At 40.9% G+C, this 20,137-nt stretch overlaps 1 protein-coding gene across 4 annotated transcripts in view; it reads right to left on the reverse strand.

Annotated features, from left to right (window-relative positions):
- Positions 1–20,137, reverse strand: part of PHF20 (PHD finger protein 20) — a 164,271-nt gene that overhangs the window by 48,950 nt on the left and 95,184 nt on the right. For all 4 annotated transcript variants that reach the window (XM_008569338.1, XM_008569260.1, XM_008569191.1 and 1 more), the window contains one exon: positions 191–469. In XM_008569338.1, coding sequence (XP_008567560.1) covers positions 191–469 — 279 coding nt within the window. The remainder of the gene's footprint in view (positions 1–190; positions 470–20,137) is intronic.

Below are 20,137 nucleotides of genomic sequence, written 5' to 3' on the forward strand. Positions count from 1 at the left end.
GGTACTGTATTCCTGCTTCCTCCAGGAGGGCCACAGCTCTATGATACACCTCCTGAGGATCATGTATTTTCAATCTTGTGGGGTTCAACTGGACCAGACCAACCTAATGCTTGCTTTCTGTGTCAGAAATATAGGCACTGTGAGCTGAGGAGCAGAGGCCTCCATGACATAACGTGGAACCAATACTTACTTGGCGAACTGGCAGAGACCCGCTTCCTGGTCAGGCTCTCCTGGCTGGCCTTCTCTGAAGCTGAAGAGCCCCTCGTTTGGACATGCCTCTTTCCTGGGCTCTCCTCTGGCTCCGGTGACTTCTCCATTCCATGGAAATACTTCATGTGATAGTGCAATAGTTTGGCTTTGCGGAAAAATTTTAAACAGTCCACAACCTTGCATCTAAACTTGTGATCTAGGTCGACAGCTGGTGCATTAGATGTCACAAAATCATCTGTTTTCTTAAAAGTATTTTTTACTGAAAAAAACAAAAGCAAAGATCCCTCATGCTTATCCTATTTATTACAAAACATGCATTAACACATGGCAACAGAAAGTGAAAGAGTAGTATACATATGAGGCCTGAGACATCAATCAGATTGCCATTACCTCCCCAAACTACTATTTGGAGAGGATGAATACAACTTCACATAAAGTAACAGACTCACCTGTGATTCATTTTTAGAAAGAAGAGATCAACATGTTTGTTTTAAGCAGCCATACAAATTCTCACTTGCACAGACTCTGGGGGAAGAACAGGAGAAAATCCTAAAGAAAATCAAGGATCTCAAGCTAGCATTTGTTACTCATGAGTTGGGCCAGACTCAAATTCACCACCATCCTGTACCTGTCTTTGTGGACAGAACTAGGGAACATCCTGCAGGATCTCTTTACAAAACCTAACAGAGTTTACAAGAGTTTTTGCATAAGGAGAGTATAACTATTAAAAGGATTTTAATATTGAGGCTTTGAGATTTCACCATGTACTTTGTTTTATCATGTACTTTGACAGAAAAAAGAAAGAAAAGAGTGAAAAGAAAGAAGGAAAGAAAAAAAAATGAAGATGAAAGACATGAGGAAGACTCAGGACTCAATGATCAAATTCAAAGGGAATAAAAATCTGACCCCCCAAAAAACCAAATAAGCAGACGGCAATGGTCTGTCATGCACAAATGACAAAAAGTAAAACTTCTACTGTATGTTAGAAACTGTGTTTATTGAAGACTCCCTTTACAATGTCCTCACCCCTATGAGCCATCACCTTAAACTCAACTCACTCTTACTCTACAGATTAGATAACTCAAGAATATCCTGGATGGACTTTTCTTGAATGAATCAAGTTTTTCCTAAATGCAATGATAAAATTTCCATTAGAAGCAGGTAGCATGGTAAACCTTTGGTAAATATTATGATTATTTTTTCAAGGATCATCCCATAATCAGAAGGAATAAAAATATTCTTGAACTCAATCTAAATTATACTCTGAATGCTTTCGGTTTTCAGGCTATTTCTAGGCTACAGAGCGATTTGATAGTCCAACATTGCTTTCCGGATGGATCCAAAAAAAACAGGAGGAGCTCAGAGCTGTGGCTAGACCCCTGATGGACTGTTCACAGAAGCCTAATCCAAGCTTGACCCTGGAGTTTCTTCCAATGCCCACTGAGGAAAACTCCCAAGATTCAGCGGCTTCTCAACCCATCTCAGGAATGTTGATAAAGAACCTTAGTGGCTTGACTCTTGACCCTGCTGCCAAATTCCCTTCCCTGCTATGGGAAGATCCACCCCAACAGCAGGACAGAGGAGAAAAGATCTTACAGGAGATCAGCGAGGGCTTGCCTGATAAAAGAAGAGGAGTAAGGACATTGTTATCTGCACAGAAAGAAAGGCTGGTAAAACTGAAATACCACCTCTTACCCAACAGTTATTCTCAGAAGCCTAAAAAAGAACTAACACACACTGGGTTTAAGGGAATTTAGAGTGGATCCAGAAATGAACCGTTCAGATGTGGCTGCAGTTACTGCATACATCACAAATGGGATCCTTCCTCTGAATGCTAGAATAGGGAATTATGACACAGAGCTGGCTGGTACAGGAAACTGTCACCTTAATTTTGTCACCATGATCACCACCAAGCTCTATAGAGGAACTTACTAAAATTGTATTTGAAAAAATAAATAAATTATACTCTACATTTCAAAATTAAGTTTGATGATCTGATGGATGCTATTATTATATAGCCAATTTAAACAAATAAAAAATTATACATACACATCCCCAAGCAGAGTGCTTTACAATCATTGTTTTTACCCATGACAAGAGATACAAGAAAGAGGCTCCAAATCAGTTAGATGCAAGTAAGAAAAAGTAGCATAAAATGAAATGGAATACATATTTCTCAGACAAATAATCATACAAAAGAAGACTGTCAATGGAGAAATTCAAAACTCAAACCTCTAATATATCCTAAAATTCTCTATTAAAACAAAAAACATTTTCTCTGGAATTTCCTCCTCTTGGGCCTATAAGGTCAAACCATATAAACCTGCCATTTTTGTAGTTTAAAAAATGATAAATATTGGCCATTTCATATGGTTCAAGCTAATAATCCCTTTCCATTTGACAGACAGTATTTCAAAAATCATTGCAGACAACTGTGTGAACAAAGTTGAGGTCCAAGGTCCAAGTGCATCAACAATGCCTGCCACTATCTGAGGGTGACAGTGGTCAAGTTCGGCTACAGTAATCTCAGCCACTGTTGGGCTTGTTTGAAGCCCCGGTTTGTGATGTTTGCTTATAATGGAAAGGTAGAATACCTTTAAACCAGTTCTATGAAAAATTACCATTCTCTCTATTCAAAAACTTTGCACCCTGTGTGCACACACCAGTCATCTGCATAAGGCAAATACAGCATAGTGGCTAAAAGTCTGGGCTCTGCAGCTAGACAGCCTGATTCAAATCCTGGCTGCTTCACTTACTTACCCTGCCTCAGTTTCCTCACATGCAGAGTGGAAATAGTAATGGAAACTACTTCATTGAGTTGTGAGAATTAAATTACATGCAAAGAGCCTAGAAAAGTGTCTCGCATCTAATAAATGCTAAATAAATATTGGTTATTATTACTACACAGTATCATTTTGAACTTTGAATAAGTGGGACTTGTGAACAGCCTTTCAGGAATTAACCTGCTCATAAGCAAAAGAGCAGAAGTTCACTCCCAGCCTCACTACATGCTCATGCCAGAGCCAATATAATATGGTAGAAATAGCCCAACTTTAAATCTCAGCTCTACCCTTCATTAGCAGCATAAATAAGCTGTGTTAGCTACTCTGATTATCCAGCTTCTTGCCTATAAAAGGGAAGAATACCACCTACTTCGAAGATGTGAAAAAAGGGTTGTATAGATAATACATGTACCTGGCATAAAGTAGGTGATTAAAAAATGGAAGTCTGTATCATCTCAAATATGAAATACACCTATGTAAGAAGGCTTATGCCATTTCTGGAATGTGGCTAGGGACAGCTATCATAATCACCAACAAAGTGTGAAACATTTCTTCAACCAGCCCTCATAATGCCCTTGCTGGAGACACATCACCCTGTAAGCACTGTTTTGTCTACATCCTTCTATAAATGTGAAATCCAAAACCAACCATAAGATTCCTAGTATGGCCGTTCACAATTCAGTGGAATTATTATCCCCATCTTTTGGGACATCTTTTACTAAGACAGCCAAACTATTTTTTTTTAATAGTCTAATTATATGATGCAGGATAGTACCAAGCTCAAAAATCTCAATGTTCAAAATCTTTTTCTTTTTTTTTGGTGGCTGGCCAGTACTGGGAACTGAACCTTTGACCTTGGTGTTACAAGGCTGTGCTCTAACCAACTGAGCTAAACGGACAACCCATGATGTTCAAAATCTTGAATATCGTTTTGTCTTTTTTTATTATTTTTTTTTTTAAAGATGACCGGTAAGGGGATCTTAACCTTGACTTGGTGTTGTCAGCACCATGCTCTCCCAAGTGAGCTAACCGGCCATCCCTATGTGGGGATGCAAACCTGTGGCCTTGGTGTTATCAGCACCACACTCTCCCAAGTGAGCCATGGGCCGGCCCTTGTTTTGTCTTTTTTAAAACACAAACTAAAGTGCATTTCTCCTTTCCCCAAATAGTTTTGTGAAACTATATGTTGGAAGTTATATTTATCCCTAATAAACTCAATGTAATTACTTTAGTCTAAGAACTTTGTAACTCTTGATTTGGTAATCCTATATATTCTTAGGTCTATATACAAGTTGTCCAGTAGGACAGAACTGAGGACAGCCTTCAGAACAGCCTTCAGGCTGATACCGATCAATCAGTCTACTCTCTCTGGGTGGAGTTGCCTGGGCCAATCCAATTTCATTTATGCAGACTACCAATAATTTCAAGAGAGATGTGCTCAAACTGTCTGTTGAAAGAAAGATATGCCTGGTATGAAAGTCTACCAATTCAGAAAGCCTCTCAAAAGGAAGTTCAGTTTAGCAGGACTAAAAATTCCTCCCCCCAAAACACAAAACCCTTGATTTTTCACAGCTAAGCTAAAGACAGGTACAGCCAGACCTCCAAAAGAGAGCAAGCTTGGCATTGGGGTGGGCCAGCTGTCTCTGAAGGGTAGCACCAGGATCACAGAGGCTCAGGTGAGCAAAGAAACTCCCCAGGAGAGGAGACACTGCCAGGTGTCACTATCACAAATCCCCTGGCCAAACCAAGAGCTCTTTTCAAGATGTTAACACTAATAAGACAGAGTGAGTTGCTGGTTTTTGTCTGAAGGAATTAACATCAAAAGAAGAAAGATTTGGCCGGCCCGGTGGCGCACTGGATAGTGCGCCGCTTGGGAAGCGCGGCGGCGCTCCCGCCCGAGGGTTCGGATCCCGCATACAGACCGGTTCCCGCTCACTGGCTGAGCGAGGCGCGGGAGCAACACCGAGGGTTGCGATCCCATTGCCGGTCCCCGGTCCGGTACGGGGGCAACACTGAGGGTTGCGATCCGTTGCTGGACACGGAAAAAGACAAAAAAAAAAAAAAAAAGAAGAAGAAAGATTTGAGTATTATGAATCTTCAACCATGGAAGTTCAGGAAATAAAATTTCCCAATAAACTCAATTCACTAAAATAAAACCCATTGATATACTAGCCCTTCTGATTATAAGCCTGTTGGTGATCTACGATGCACTACTGAAAAAAACCAACCAACATAAGCATCAGGGTGAGGCAAGCAGCAAACAGGGTGTAAGTCAGTTATGGATTATAGCCTGTGACAAAATCTGATGAATTACACAAATACAATTTCAGAACCACAAATCAAAAAGTAGATAAAAATATTACATGGGAATAAAATGTTTATGCTAACTTTTTAACGATGAGAACACATTTAGGATGTGTTAATGAAAATATACAACAACAGCAAAAAAGATAAATAAACACTCCAAGACTTAAGCAATCATTCCTTTCTCATGACGGTCTTGCAAACTGGAGTATTTTATTTTTGAACCTAAAAAATTTTTACAGAAAAAAAATCATATTTTCCAGACGTCACCACATTATCCTAATTTTCCAATCCAACAGCTAAAAGGAGCCCACTGCGTGCACAATGAAGGCTGCTAGTTCAGCCAGTCTAGGCCACGTGGTTCCCCTTTGCACACCTCCCCCACATGCACTCCAAGACCTGCTCATCCTTCAAATGCCACCTTCTTGCACCTGCTTTCTCTTTGTTCTCTGAGCAGAAAAGATTCTGTCCTGGTATCTCTGAATTCCAGTAAGTACTTCACAGAAAATAAATCGTGTAGTACTTGTCCTTTTCTGTTTGTACAACAGTTGATTCTGTTCATTCCTTGTTCTAAAATGTTGAAATGGGGACTGTGCTCCATTCTTTACTCCTGTTACAATATTTATCTTTGTGTACTACTACATTAAAAAAGGGAGTTAGCCACTTTAAGACTGCTTCCTCATCATTAAATGGAATAAGAATACTTTTTTCACAAGGCTCCTATATTTCCATGAGGCAGTAGAACAGAAAACCCATTATTAACCGCAACAGGTTACTTGAACATTAGTTGTCATCACTGATGTCACTGACCTCACAATTATTTGCTTAAAACAATCAAAGTTATGCATAATCCCAGCTGGGGGGTCATGTATCAGTGGCATAACCTGTAAAATTCAAACATATAATTCCCCCACTTTATTAAATCAAAGAATGAAGTATTAATGGTAATTAACAAAACCATAATAGGAACAGTAAAATGATACAACCAGCAAAAATGGTCTACATTTAAAAAGGTAGAGTTGAGAAATAAAATATGCACAGTATAACTATGCTGAAGACAACTCACAAAACAAATATAAGGGCTGGCTGGTTAGCTCACTCGGTTAGAACTTGCTTGGCGTTGATAATACCAAGGTGAAGGGTTTGGGTCCCCATACCAGCCAATGGCCCAAAAAAAGAAAGGAAAGAAATATGAGCAAAATACAAAGTTATGAATAAGTATCATATACAAAATGTAATAGCATATATTATTTCCTAGAATTGTAAGAATGTAAAAAAAATGACAACTTTTTGGTTATGGGCCTTCGAGTCTTTTAAAAAATCAGTTTTTTCTACTCCCATGTTTGTAATATAATAGCCATATTATTTTCACAGTAGAAAGAATAATATACATTTTATATTTTTACATTATACTTTTTTTTTTTTTTTTTTTTTAAAAGATGACCGGTAAGGGGATCTTAACCCTTGACTTGGTGCTGTCAGCACCACGCTCAGCCAGTGAGCAAACCGGCCATCCCTATATGGGATCCGAACCCGGGGCCTTGGTGTTATCAGCACCACACTCTCCCGAGTGAGCCACGGGCCGGCCCCTTTACATTATACTTGATCCCGGAACAGTGTTCCTGTTACAAAAGAAACACCCTTGACTTGGTGTTGTCAGCACCACGCTCAGCCAGTGAGCAAACCGGCCATCCCTATATGGGATCCGAACCCGGGGCCTTGGTGTTATCAGCACCACACTCTCCCGAGTGAGCCACGGGCCGGCCCCTTTACATTATACTTGATCCCGGAACAGTGTTCCTGTTACAAAAGAAACATGGTGACAGAAGCATGATGAACAAACTAGGAAGAGCCACTGTACCAAGTCTCACATACAGGTATGTACTCCTTAAAGGGAAGACAGTTCATTTGGAACATATGATGGCACCAGCTAAGTGATATCATCCACTGTTAGGATATTACGGTTCTTGTCAACATAGGAGCAGTTACTAGGAGAAAGAGGGCAGAATATATGTAAATTAAACCTTCAAGGGAGCCTGGTCTGAAAGTGAGGTAATCAAATTACTCTTGGGGTAGAGGGTAAACTACTAAAACTACTTTATTCCTGTTTTAGGAAGCAGTATGGAAATCAATATTCCATGTAGTTATTAGTATTACCATTTAAAAGCTCTGTGCTTCGGGCCGGCCCGGTGGCACACTGCTACAGTGCGCCGCTTGGGAGTGTGGCAGCGCTCCCGCCGAGGGTTCGGATCCCACATACAGACCGGTTCCCGCTCACTGGCTGAGCGAGGGGCGGGCGCAGCACTGAGGGTTGCGATCCCATTGCCGGTCCTGGTCCGGTACGGGCGCGACACTGAGGGTTGCGGTTCGTTGCCGGACACGAAAAAAGACAAAAAGGGAAAAAAAAAAAAAAAAAAGCTCTGTGCTTCCCCTCGTGTTCAACAGATTTTTGTTTGGAGGAATCAATACAAAGTGCAGAGCTTTCTCTTGAACATCTAGGCTCAAAATCCCAAGAGTTGCCCTTTGCTCTTGCCATTCCTATAATATCACTATACGTTGGTATATGCAGAGAAAAATGGTCCACAGATTTTGCCTTTAATAACAGTAACTCTAAGCAATATTTTCTTTGCTTTTTTTTTGAGGGTAGAGGGGTGATAGACTCTAAAATGTCTCCTAACAATCCAGTACTAATTCATGCCCTTGTACAATTCCCTCTCCTTGCTGGGCAGTACCCATAACTTGTCTCTGCTACAATACAGCAAAAGTGACAGCATGCCATTTTTATGATTATATTACACAAAACTATAATGCCCAACTTACTAGTAGAGACTCTCCTTTGCTGGTTTAATGAAGCAAGCTACTATGTTGTGTGCTACACTACAGAGGCCCTCAGCCTGACAGCCTGCAAGGAACTGAATGCTGCCAACAACCATATAAGCCTGGATCCCTCCCTAGTAGAGTTTTCAGTTGAGAACATAGCTCTGGCCAACCACTTGATTGCAAGCTGGCAGAGGACTCAGCTAAATCGTGCTTGAACTCCTCACCCACAGAAACTATGAGAAAATAATTGTATTGTTTTAAGCTACTATGTTTGTGATAATATCGTTACACAGCAATAAATAATACAAAGTGGGATCAGCAGTCCTCTAATTTTCTATATACTTGGGTAATGCTTTATACTTTTCATTTTACAATAAGCACATATTAATTTTATTCTAAAAAAAAAGCTTTGAAATTATGTTTTCTGAAAGTTGGCTTAGAAATAAATGTTCTGTTTAATCCTTTTTTTGATATACACATTGCCAGTGTCTCAGAACCTTAGAATTGGATGATTATGATGGTGATATTCAGTCTGGTTGGTGATACTCAGTCTGGCATTCAAGACCCACGTCAATCTAAGTATCATCTTGCTTTCCAAACTCATCTCCCATTAATCCATAATGAGTCCTCAGCTCCTGCTCCAGCCAACTGCTGGCCAAAGCAATTGCTTCCTGCTTTCACAGCTCACATCTCTGTGTATCCTATGCCCTCTCCATGCCATTCCTCCCAGCTCAGCCAAGTCATCACTTCGTCTCAGACCCAGCTCACTCCACATGCAGGAAGACATCCAAATGGCCCTGGCTCTCAGGGACCACATGCCATCATCTCCTGGCACAAATGGCTATCTGCTTCACTTCATCATTAGCACTTAGCATCTGCTTCTGGATCCTGTTATTTGTCACTTCTCCAACAAGAGGATAAAAGCCACTTTTCATTGTCTTGTGTTCCCTCAGCACCAAGCCCCAACACAGTTGTTGTTCTTGTCAGCAATGACAACATGTGCCCCAGTAGTTTAACTTTTGACACGTATTTCAAATACTATAATGAACAAAATATTTTTCAGGCCTGTGAAGAAATAACTTTCTCAGCTTTGAAGCAACAAAAAACAATCAAAGGGAAACATGAACAGATTTAAATATTCCCAGCAAGTTCAGTCAAATGCTCAGAATAGAAAAATAAATCACCAAAATGTCCATAAGCGAGGGCCGGCCCGTGGCTCACTTGGGAGAGTATGGTGCTGATGGCACCAGGGCTGAGGGTTCGGATCCCTATATAGGGATGGCTGGTTGGCTCACTTGAGAGAGCGTGGTGCTGACAACACGAAGTCAAGGGTTGGGATCCCCTTACAGGCCATCTTTAAAAAAAAAATGTCCATAAGTGGAGGAGCAGTTAAATTATGTCAAGCCTGCATTATGTAATTCTAATCAGCCACTGAAAAGAATAAAGTAGCCCCCTAGTTACTGATATGGTAATCTCAAGATACATTGGTAAGTGAAAACAGGAATTTGCCAGGCTATACTGTATGATCCCATTTATGGTTATAGGTAGAAAAAGATATTCATTATAAAAATGCATAGAAAGGAAACCAGAAGGATAGAAATCAAACTGTTGACAGTGGTTACCTCTGCAGAGGAGCTTGGGATAGGAAGGCAGGTAGTAAAGAGGAACTTCCAGATTTTCTCTACATACTTCAGGAGGAATGAGCACACCTAGCACCCCCAGATCTTGGTTTCATAAATCCAATTCTCCACTTTGAAGAAATCAGGGCTTCTTGGAGAAATGGTTGAATCCTGGGTTGGGTAAGTACAAGATGAGCTTGGAACATCTTGTTATGCCAGAAAATAAAGAAGGGCTCCAAGAATGATGAAGATATAGGAGCTGTCAGTTTGAAGGACACCCACTGCCCAAATCTGGGATAATATGAGTATTAAAATAAATAATAATAGAAATAGATTATAACCAACAGAACAAAGTAAGAATCCATGAGTACATACAGAAGTGAATGGAGGAAGGGAAGGAAGGAAGGAGGAAGGGAGTGAGGAAGCTCCTCCCTATGACAACAGCAAACTAATAAATGTAGAAGGAATGATGAGTCATAAATCATGTGGCAACCATCACAGTAAAAATTGTCTTAGGAGAAAAAAAAAAAAAAAATAGCCGGCCGCCCGGTGGCGCACTCGGTAGAGTGCGGTGGCGCTCCCGTCGAGGGTTCAGATCCCATGTAGAGACTGGTCCGCTCAATGGTTGAGCGCGGTGCGGTCGCGACACTGAGGGTTGCGATCCCATTGCCGGTCGCGGTACGGGCGCGACACCGAGGGTTGCGATCCCGTTACCGGTCACGAAAAAAGACAAAAAGGAAAAAAAAATTGTCTTAGGCAAGAAATATCAGTAGATATTAAAATAGTGGGTGAAAGTTTGACAAGTAAATAAGATATCTGCATACTCTCAAGGTATCTTCTCACAACAAACTTGTTCATTATAAAGGATAAAATAATAGTTTACAGTTAAGAAAAATGGTAGATAATACCTTAGGCAAACAATCCAAGCTAATATCACCAGTAAATGAGGCAAACAGTTATTATATGCCTCCTGACAGAAAGTACTTGAAAAGGATACATCACTTATGCGGTATTTCTTCTAAAAGTGAATAACCTAAATCTAATTATGAAGATACATCAGAAAAACCCAAATTGAGGGATTTCATATTCTTCAGAAATGTCAAGATCATGTAAGAAAAAGACTAAAGAACTATTTCAGATCAAAGGAGACAAAAGAAACACGACAATTCAATGTGTGATCCTGGATTGGATCCTGACCAGAATAAAAATTTTCCCCCACTTTTGCCATAAATGACATTATTAGAACTGGCAAAGTCTGAAAAAGGTCCCAATTTTGATCACTGTATTGTGGTAATGTAGGAGAACATTGTTTTTTAGGAAAAAAATTTTTTTTTCTAAAAGATGACCGGTAAAGGGATCTTCTTTTTTTTTTTTTTTTTTTGTCTTTTTTCGTGTCCGGCAACGGATCGCAACCCTCGGTGTCGCGCCCGCACCAGACCGGGACCGGCAACGGGATCGCAACCCTCGGCGCTGCCCCTCACCTCGCTCAGCCAGTGAGCGGGAACCGGTCTGTATGTGGGATCTGAACCCTCGGCGGGAGCGCCCCCGCACTCTCAAGCGGCACACTGTAGCAGTGCGCCACCGGGCCAGCCCTAAAGGGATCTTCTTAACCCTTGACTTGGTGTTGTCAGCACCACACTCACCCAGTGAGCTAACTGGCCATCCCTATATGGGATCTGAACCTGTGGCCTTGGTGTTATCAGCACCACACTCTCCCAAGTGAGCCACGGGCCGGCCCCTATGTTTTTAGGAAATTTACACTGAAGTATTTATGGGTAAAGGTCTGTAACTTTGGGGGGGTGCAGGGGAGACAAGTGAAGCAGTTGGAGTGGAGAAAGAACAAAGAAACCTGTAACTGGTTGTGATCAATTAGTTGTGAACACTACTACACTCAGACGCATCTACAACTTAGTTTCAAACAATTCAGAACATGATTAAGTGCTAACAATTGGAGAATCTATATTCTCCTACATAGGGGAAGATATATGGGAATTCTTTGTACTATTTTTGCAACTGTTTTATAAATCTGAAATTACTTCAAAATAAGAACTTCATAAAAATATATGTAGGGGGGAAAGTATATATATATGTACATGAAAAATATTTTGAGGCCAGAGAATAGCTAAGTGAAAGGAAAGTAATCCTCCCACGCACGGTCCTGGTGAGCATTTCAAGCCTATCCCCTAGAAAGTCTTTCCACTAGGCTCAAAGAAACCACTGAGCATTTATTCCACAAGATGGCAGAGCTGCTCCAAATGCCAGAGCTGGGTTTGGAGCAGTTAGCTGCCCCTCTTCTTCTTTAGACTAGATGTGTTGCCTTCCCCAGCTCCTCCTCTTGCTGCCCGCAAGCCTCTTTCACACCAATTTCTCAGAAAGTGGCTCAATCTCAGTATAGAAACGCCAACACTGTGGCACCAGCTCAGGACAGCAATCGCTAAACAGTGACTAAGGAAGCATCCTGGCCTCCAGCAGCCTTGCTGGAGGTTTCTGATGATGATCCAGCCCCATTTCCTGCTTACTTACATAATACATTCCTGGTGAATGAGTTCTCAACAACCTCCCTCTCCCCCAGCAATCTTCCTGGATTGTCCTGTACTCATCCCTAAACCCTTGTTGCAAAAGAAAACACCAGGAACATCGTTCAGTTTCCAGATCAACACATTTCCCCCCCCCCAAATTAAAGAACTCCAAAGACACCACCCTGTCCTAGAGTAATGACATCACTTGCACCACACATTGCTATTTAAACCTTGCCACCTGACTAAGCTTCTTACTCTGAGTGTACGCACTGCTTTAATGAGCACCCTGAGAGAGGTGATAGCTTTGTATCACACACCGTCTGCTTAAAGGCAGGGAGTCCATACATTTTACTTGATTTATACAGCACCCAGCATCTCATCAGATGGAGTTAGGTACTCAGTCATGATAGGAATTACAGACTGCCTTAGAGACCATTAGAAAGTGTGCAACTCTAAGTCACTTCTTCTTGACAATTATTAGGCTCTTTGCCTATGTAACAGGGATAATTAAAAGTGAAATTAGAGGGCCGACCCCATGGCTCACTCAGGAGAGTGCGGCTCTGGGAGCACTCCCACTGCGGGTTCGGATCCTATATAGGGATGGCCGGTGCGCTCACTAGCTGAGCGCGGCGAGGGCGAGACCAAGCCAAAGGGTTACGATCCCCTTACCGGTCACATAAAAAAATTAAAAAATAAATAAATAAAAAATAAAAGTGAAATTAGAAATAAATGTTTTTCAGCAGGGGCTAGGTAAATAAATTATGGAACATATAAACAAAATAAATTATATGTAATTGTGAAATACCAAATATGAAAATGGCAAGCCACTGAATGTAAAAGAACAATACCATTAGTGTTTTTTAAAAGCTGTATGTGTGTATGTATGTTTTACAGGCACAGAACCATGTCTAAAAAGATGGAATCATACACCACATTGTACAGCAGGTTCCTTCAAGAGGGTGAGGCTACATTAAAGAAAGAACCTTTCACTTTTTTTCTTTTACTTGGTTTTAATTTTTCCTGGCATACAATGGTTTTGAAATTTATAGGGAAAAAAAGCAAAAAAACACTATAAAATAATTTTTTAAGGAGGGTCCCAGTTGCCACAATTCAGAGAGTAGTTCTAAAAACTCATCAAAAACATTTTTAGGGCCGGCCCGGTGGCGCACTGGATAGTGCGCCGCTTGGGAAGCGCAGCGGCGCTCCCGCCGAGGGTTCGGATCCCACATACAGACCGGTTCCCACTCACTGGCTGAGCGAGGCGCGGGAGCAACACCGAGGGTTGCAATCCCGTTGCCGGTCCCCGGTCTGGTACGGGGGCAACACTGAGGGTTGCGATCCGTTGCCGGACATGGAAAAAGACAAAAGACAAAAAAAAAAAAAAAAGTTTTTATAAAAATATTAGGAATTAGTATTCCTTAATGAATGCTTTCATTGCGAAAAATCAAATTTCATTTAAAAAACAACCTTAAGCAAAATCTTTTATTGCTGGGCCGGCCCGTGGCTCACTCGGGAGAGTGCGGTGCTGATAACACCAAGGCCCCGGGTTCGGATCCCATATAGGGATGGCCGGTTAGCTCGCTGGCTGAGTGTGGTGCTGACAACACCAAGTCAAGGGTTAAGATCCCCTTACCGCTCATCTTTTTTTAAAAAAAAAAAATCTTTTATTGCTTTTTCCTTATGATTAAAAAATGGTGACCATACTAAGGATGATCTTAGGTTCAGGCCAAGTTATGTTTTTCAATGAAGAAAATGAGTAACTGCTATGATTTAATATCTTAGAAAACATTAAAATACCTTTTCATATTAATTTTCAGAACAGATTCTTTATCTGATCATATGTGTTGATCTTAAGTCCCCATATCCAACAAGAATCTTGGAAAAAGAATCACTACACCAAAAATAGGACAAACTTGCAATATCATGGCACATCTAGAAATATTTAAGTTGGGCACGATCAACCAATAATGCTCTTCACCATTTACCAAATGGAAGTATCCAGGACAGTCAATCTATTCTTAAAAGTAAGTGCCTCCCTGAGGTCAAGGATATCATAAGCTATTCATCTTTGTGTGTTTTCCTACCTTCTCCAGTTCCTTACACTCCCCCACAAAGTTCTGGCACATATGAGATGCTCAAGTAATTGCTGAATGAATGATCCAATAAATAAATATTACCTACCACTTTACTGATATAATAAGTTTCCCAGTGGATCTATTTGCTCTGACTAGGAATAAAATGTATTCAATAAAAATGTGCTGAATGAAGGCCCAGAGGTAGAAGTGTACCTGCTGTGCTAGTAGGACATGAAGGAGGCCATGTGGCTGCATCAGATTCAGCAGCACAGCCTTGTAGGCCCATGTATGGTCCTGAGGCCTTCATAACCAAATACTAATAGTTCCGGGACTGGCTGATTAGCTCACTTGGGAGAGCATGACACTGATAACACTAAGGTCAAGGGTTCAGATCCCCTTACCAGCCAGCGGCCCAAAAAATAAAATAAAATACTAACAGTCTGGGCTGTGGGTGAGAGTCAAGAGTGTTAACTGTATTATTCTTACACTTTTCTGAAGTTCTTTTGAAGTTTATGTATATAAAAAAGTTGCCCAGGGCCAGCCCATGGCTCACTTGAGAGAGCATAGTGCTGATAATACCAAGGCCATGGGTTTGGATCCCCTTACTGGTCATATTTAAAAAAAAAAAAAAAGTTGTCCAAAAAAGTATACTGAATAAAGACAAGATCACTGCCATAAATTAGGTGAAAGGTACTAACTAAATCCCTGGGGAAATTTGAAAAAGGTTTTGATTTTGATCATTATATTGTGGTAATGTAGAACATCTATGTTTTTAGGAAATACACACTGAAGTATTTAGGGGTAAAGGTCTGCAACCTATTTTCAAACAATTTGGAAAAAGTAAAAAAAGAAGAAGAAAGCAAATATGGTAAATTGCTAGCAATTTAGGAATTTGGTTAAAGTTATATTTTTTGTATTATTTTTTGCAAATTGTTTTTATAACTGAAATTATTTCGCAATAAAAACTTCTTAAAAATACATGCAGGAGGGCCGGCCCGGTGGCGCACTGGATAGTGCGCCGCTTGGGAAGCGCGGCGGCGCTCCCGTCCGAGGGTTCGGATCCCACATACAGACCGGCTCCCGCTCACTGGCTGAGTGAGGCGTGGGAGCAACACCGAGGCTTGCAATCCCGTTGCCGGTCCCCGGTCCGGTACGGTGGCAACACAGAGGGTTGCGATCCGTTGCCGGACACGGAAAAAAAGACAAAAGACAAAAAAAAAAAAAAATACATGCAGGAGGTTTCCGGTCAATATGGCAGAATAGACGGTCCCCTGAGTCACTCTCTCCCACAAATCAACCAATTTACAACTCTAAAAATCAACGACAGCCAAGCTGGGGCTACTAGAAGTCAGAAGAGGAGGAGAGACCTACGGAGTGCATGAAGGCAGGAGAAGCCACAATGAGAGAAAGAAGGATCGCTCCCACCATTTCAAGCCCTGGCTGCTTCAAGGCTGGCCCTGGTGAGCGCACAGAGCAAGACCTGGCAAAAGCCGCAGCTGTGCCCTTTGTGTGAAGCTGCTTGGAGGCAGCAGGAGAGAAGAGGGTCTTGGTGGCCCCCAGGCCAGCAAGACCACTAACAGTGTTCCCATGGACCCACATAGGAGGGAGGAGCCACAACAACTGAAAAAAGGAGCTACTCAGAGGCCGGTGAGTCATCACAGGGACTAGCACAGCACCTGTCCCATGGGAAGTGTTTGGCGTGTGGGTGGTGGGGGAGACAGGCCCACCTGGAGAACACTGGGGCACAGTATGCACAGCTGATCTGCTCCTCGGTCAGTGCAGGCCCACTCAATGGAGACTGGTCAGGAATACAGAACTGCAGGGGGTGCAGTTTGCTGAAAAAAGACTCAGGCCCAGACCAAAGTTTCCACACAACCCAGGTGTACCAAAACTCACAAGACCCGGAAGTACATACAAGATCAACCATTAAAACCTGAGCTGCACAAAAAGCCTTCCCCAGGGAATCAGCAGCAACACAGCAATTTAGCTCAAGGGCTCAAGTGATGGTCCCCACAGGAAGTTCCCCCATTTTAGAAATAAACAAAGGACAACAAACTAGTTCTAGTGCAGAGTTTAAGTGGTGGGAACAGTGAATAATCCAACACAGAACTGAAAGAAAAAGCAAAATACCCATAGATCAGAGACAAAGTCTGATATTAACTAGTAAAGGTCTAATGCCATCAAAGAACACCTATAGAACCTAGAAGAACAGAAGCTCCCTGGGCTCCCATGCCAGGGAGTGGGGTGAGGGACGTGGGCCTCAGCCACGCCCCACGACAACCACACACAGCCCAGCAATGACCACTGAGCCACCACTGAAAGACTCCTAGACTCCCCTGCTGGAATGACAAGGGGTGCCATGGACCTCGACCAATCCCCCGCTTCCTCCTCCCCTCCCACCCTATTTCCCTCCCCCTCCCCATCTCCTCCTCCCAACTGCTTCCCAACATCTGAGAATATTAAAAAAAGAAAATTAATAAATAAATTTAAAAAAAAATATATATATATATATATATATGCAGGAAAATACCTTGAGGCCACAAAATAACTAAGTAAATGGAAAGCAATCCTGTGAACATACAGATCCATGTGAACAATTTAGGACTGTCCCCTTATCTTGAGAATGAAGTATTTCTCAGTAGCTCCATAAACTCCTCAAAGGGACTGACCTCAGTTTGGCAGCAACTTACCTGTTTAGCCTTAACCTTTTTCAGGAAGCCTGCAATTAAGTCAGAAAGCACACCTGCTAGTCTCAGAAAAGGCCCTGTGGTCATGCTGTACACACTGCTTTGCCTTCATCTCCAAATATCTCATTGCTACACATCCTTTAAGGCCCTATGCAAGAACCACCTTCTTCCATCCCTACCCCCAGACCACCAACCTAAATACCACCTCTCGCCCAGGGGCAGATCCAAACAGCAGTTAATGAACACTAAGACGAAGAGGGCCCGTTCATCTTTGTATACTCAACAGTTACCAGAATTCCTGGGCATACAGTAAAGGCTCAATAAGTGAGTCCTGAGTTCAACCTCGATGTAGCAGGCACACGTTACCACTGTCATTCTTTTCTCTACTCCCATAGTTTTATTCTAAGTGTTTCTCATGACATCACCTTACTTTCTCTGTTGTTTACAGGTACCCAAAGTCTTAACCATTCCTGTTGGCATAAGACCAGGAGAGGCATAAACCAGATGTCTCATTCATCTCTCTAACCCCCAGAACAACAAATTCTCAACCAATTTTCCGCCACATTACATGCTTCATGATATAGCCACAGACACCCACAATTTCCCATACTAAATCGGTTGCAACTCTATGACTCTCCTACTCAAGAAACCATAGAGGAACACAAGTTCATGAAAGCTAAACTACTAACGGCATTATGCTAAATCTTACCTGGTTAACTTAAATCATCTGCAAAAACTAGTAAAGGCATTACCCTGAATCTAACCTGGTTAATTTAAAAGTAAGTCATTTGTTAACTTTTGCTACTTCAGTGACAAATAACTTCCTATTCATTTTATAACTGACAAACACATCAAGACTCCATGAGTTAGAACCATTAATCTAGACCATGTGGCAAAGTGTCCCATTTCTACCAGGTACTTAGTAAAAAGAATATTAGCTGAATGAGCCTGTACTTCTATTTGGTCTTTTCTCTTATTTATTCTGTGTTCCATGTAGAATATTCACAAATGAGACCACTTAGGACAGGGTCTGGCACTTACTAGGCACTCACTAAATATTTGTTGACTAAGATAAATAGAGAGCAGCATATTTACAAGGAGTCCTGGTTATCTCTGAATGGTCATTTGGGGCTCGGCCCAGATTTAGAGAATAATCTGAGATCTCTGAACTTCTAAGTGCATGACTGACTTGTTCTACAGCATAAATGAATGCAACTGCACTCTCCTCTGGTTTTTAACTCAAAGCAGAAAGCATGAACCTATTATAAAAGAATACATTAATGGGTTCCAGGCTGCATTTATTCCCCCAGCTCAATCTCAAGGTAATCTGACCTCTACCATTACTATAAACTCTTTTGGAAAACAGGTAAAGTGCTTTAATCAGTTGCAGTGCTTTCAAAATTATTCTTTTAGAAAGGCTACTGTGTGACCTAAGGATACAAAGAAAATATAAAATCTTACCATCATCGTTTTCCTAAAACTCAACTGTCCCACCCTTACATTATTTCTGTCCTGTCCACAAATCAGAAATGTAACAAAATTAAATGACACAGACAAAAATTGTGCGTGTGTATTTTGGAAAGATGTAGTCCAAGACCCCACAAAATAAACTTATAAAGTTTACAATAGGCACTGAATTTAACTTCTAATCTAGTCTCCTCACTTATCTCATATGCATGGCATATTTACTAGTGGCATAGGAACTAAGTGCCAATTTCAAGTGATATCTAACATAACACTACCCCTTAAAACAATATAATATACAACAATATAAAAAGCTTAGTCTGCTGAGTTATAAGGGATATGGCTCATCTATAGCTCTCTCCACCAAAACAGAAAACTAAATTCTGAGATTAAATTTCTACCTTATTTATACATTAACTTTAAGAATTTCCCCCACACGACAGAAAAGCAGGTGGGGAGGAAAGGTGCTCTGACGCAGAAAAGTGTGGGCTGAGGCACAATACCCTGGACTCAGTTAGACAAAGGACCAACAGCATGGCAGCAGAAACAAGCCAAGAATGAATACCTGAGTACTTTCAGCTCACTATTTCAAAGAACTGCTCTGCTACAACATTTATGTTAACTACCAAGCAACCAGAAAAAAATTAAAAAAGAAAAAAAACCTATTCAAAAAAACTTTTTTAGTTATCCAAATAAAAGTATGCAATTTGTAAACATATAATCGTCATGGTGTAAAAGTCTTATAAATGGCCACATTAGAAACAAAACTAGGGAGGAGGAGGAGGGGAAGAAAAAAAAAAGAAAAGAAACAAAACTACTGGGGGCTGGCCAGTTAGCTCAGTTGGTTAGAGCGTGGTACTGATAACATCAAGGTCAAGGGGTTTGATCCCTCTATCAGCCCGCTGCCAAAAATAATAATAATAATTAAATGTCACTAACCTTTTGACAATGTAAAATTTTCTGTTTATAATTTAAATTACATTTAAGATTTGGAATTCCAGAAGAAAGACAAAGAATTCCAAATCTTAAAACCATTAAATATATAAATTAGATTTACGTTTAGTATAAAATAGTATATAAAAGTATAGATTTCATGACAGCTAATATTAAATAAAGTCACAAGTTGTTAAGTGTCAAAATACAAAATCACTAAATATTTAACTACCTTCTCCATCTGAGACAGCCTGGTAGGAAATGTGCTATACCTCTGCTCATGTTGTTCCCTCTGCTGGAATAACAGCTCCCACGTCATTCTTGGGACGGTGCTATTCATCTGTCAAGACTCAGCTTAAAAAAAAAAGCTTAGCAACAACACCTTAGAATGTAAAAAATAATAATAATAAATAAAAAATTTTTAAGAATAAAAAAAAAAAAACCTCAGCTTACATGCCATGTCCTCCAAAATAAGATGGTCTTCAGGCAGGCACTGAGTCTGACTGATCATTGTATCAGTGATGCTTAGCACAGTGCCTGTACTTAGCAGGTTCCCAGGACACTCTTAACTGAACTAAGCAAAAAAACATGCACAACCAGAGCCTCTATGTCCATGTTTGCAGCATTTCTTCTCACTTTTCATTCCCTAACTACAGGAACACAATTTCATTTAACTTTTACTATTTCCTTGAGTCTATCTCTAAAAGAATTTGTCAGCACATT

The sequence above is a fragment of the Galeopterus variegatus genome, unplaced genomic scaffold (genome assembly GCF_000696425.1).
Source record: "Galeopterus variegatus unplaced genomic scaffold, G_variegatus-3.0.2 Scaffold3, whole genome shotgun sequence".
NCBI lineage: Eukaryota > Metazoa > Chordata > Mammalia > Dermoptera > Cynocephalidae > Galeopterus > Galeopterus variegatus.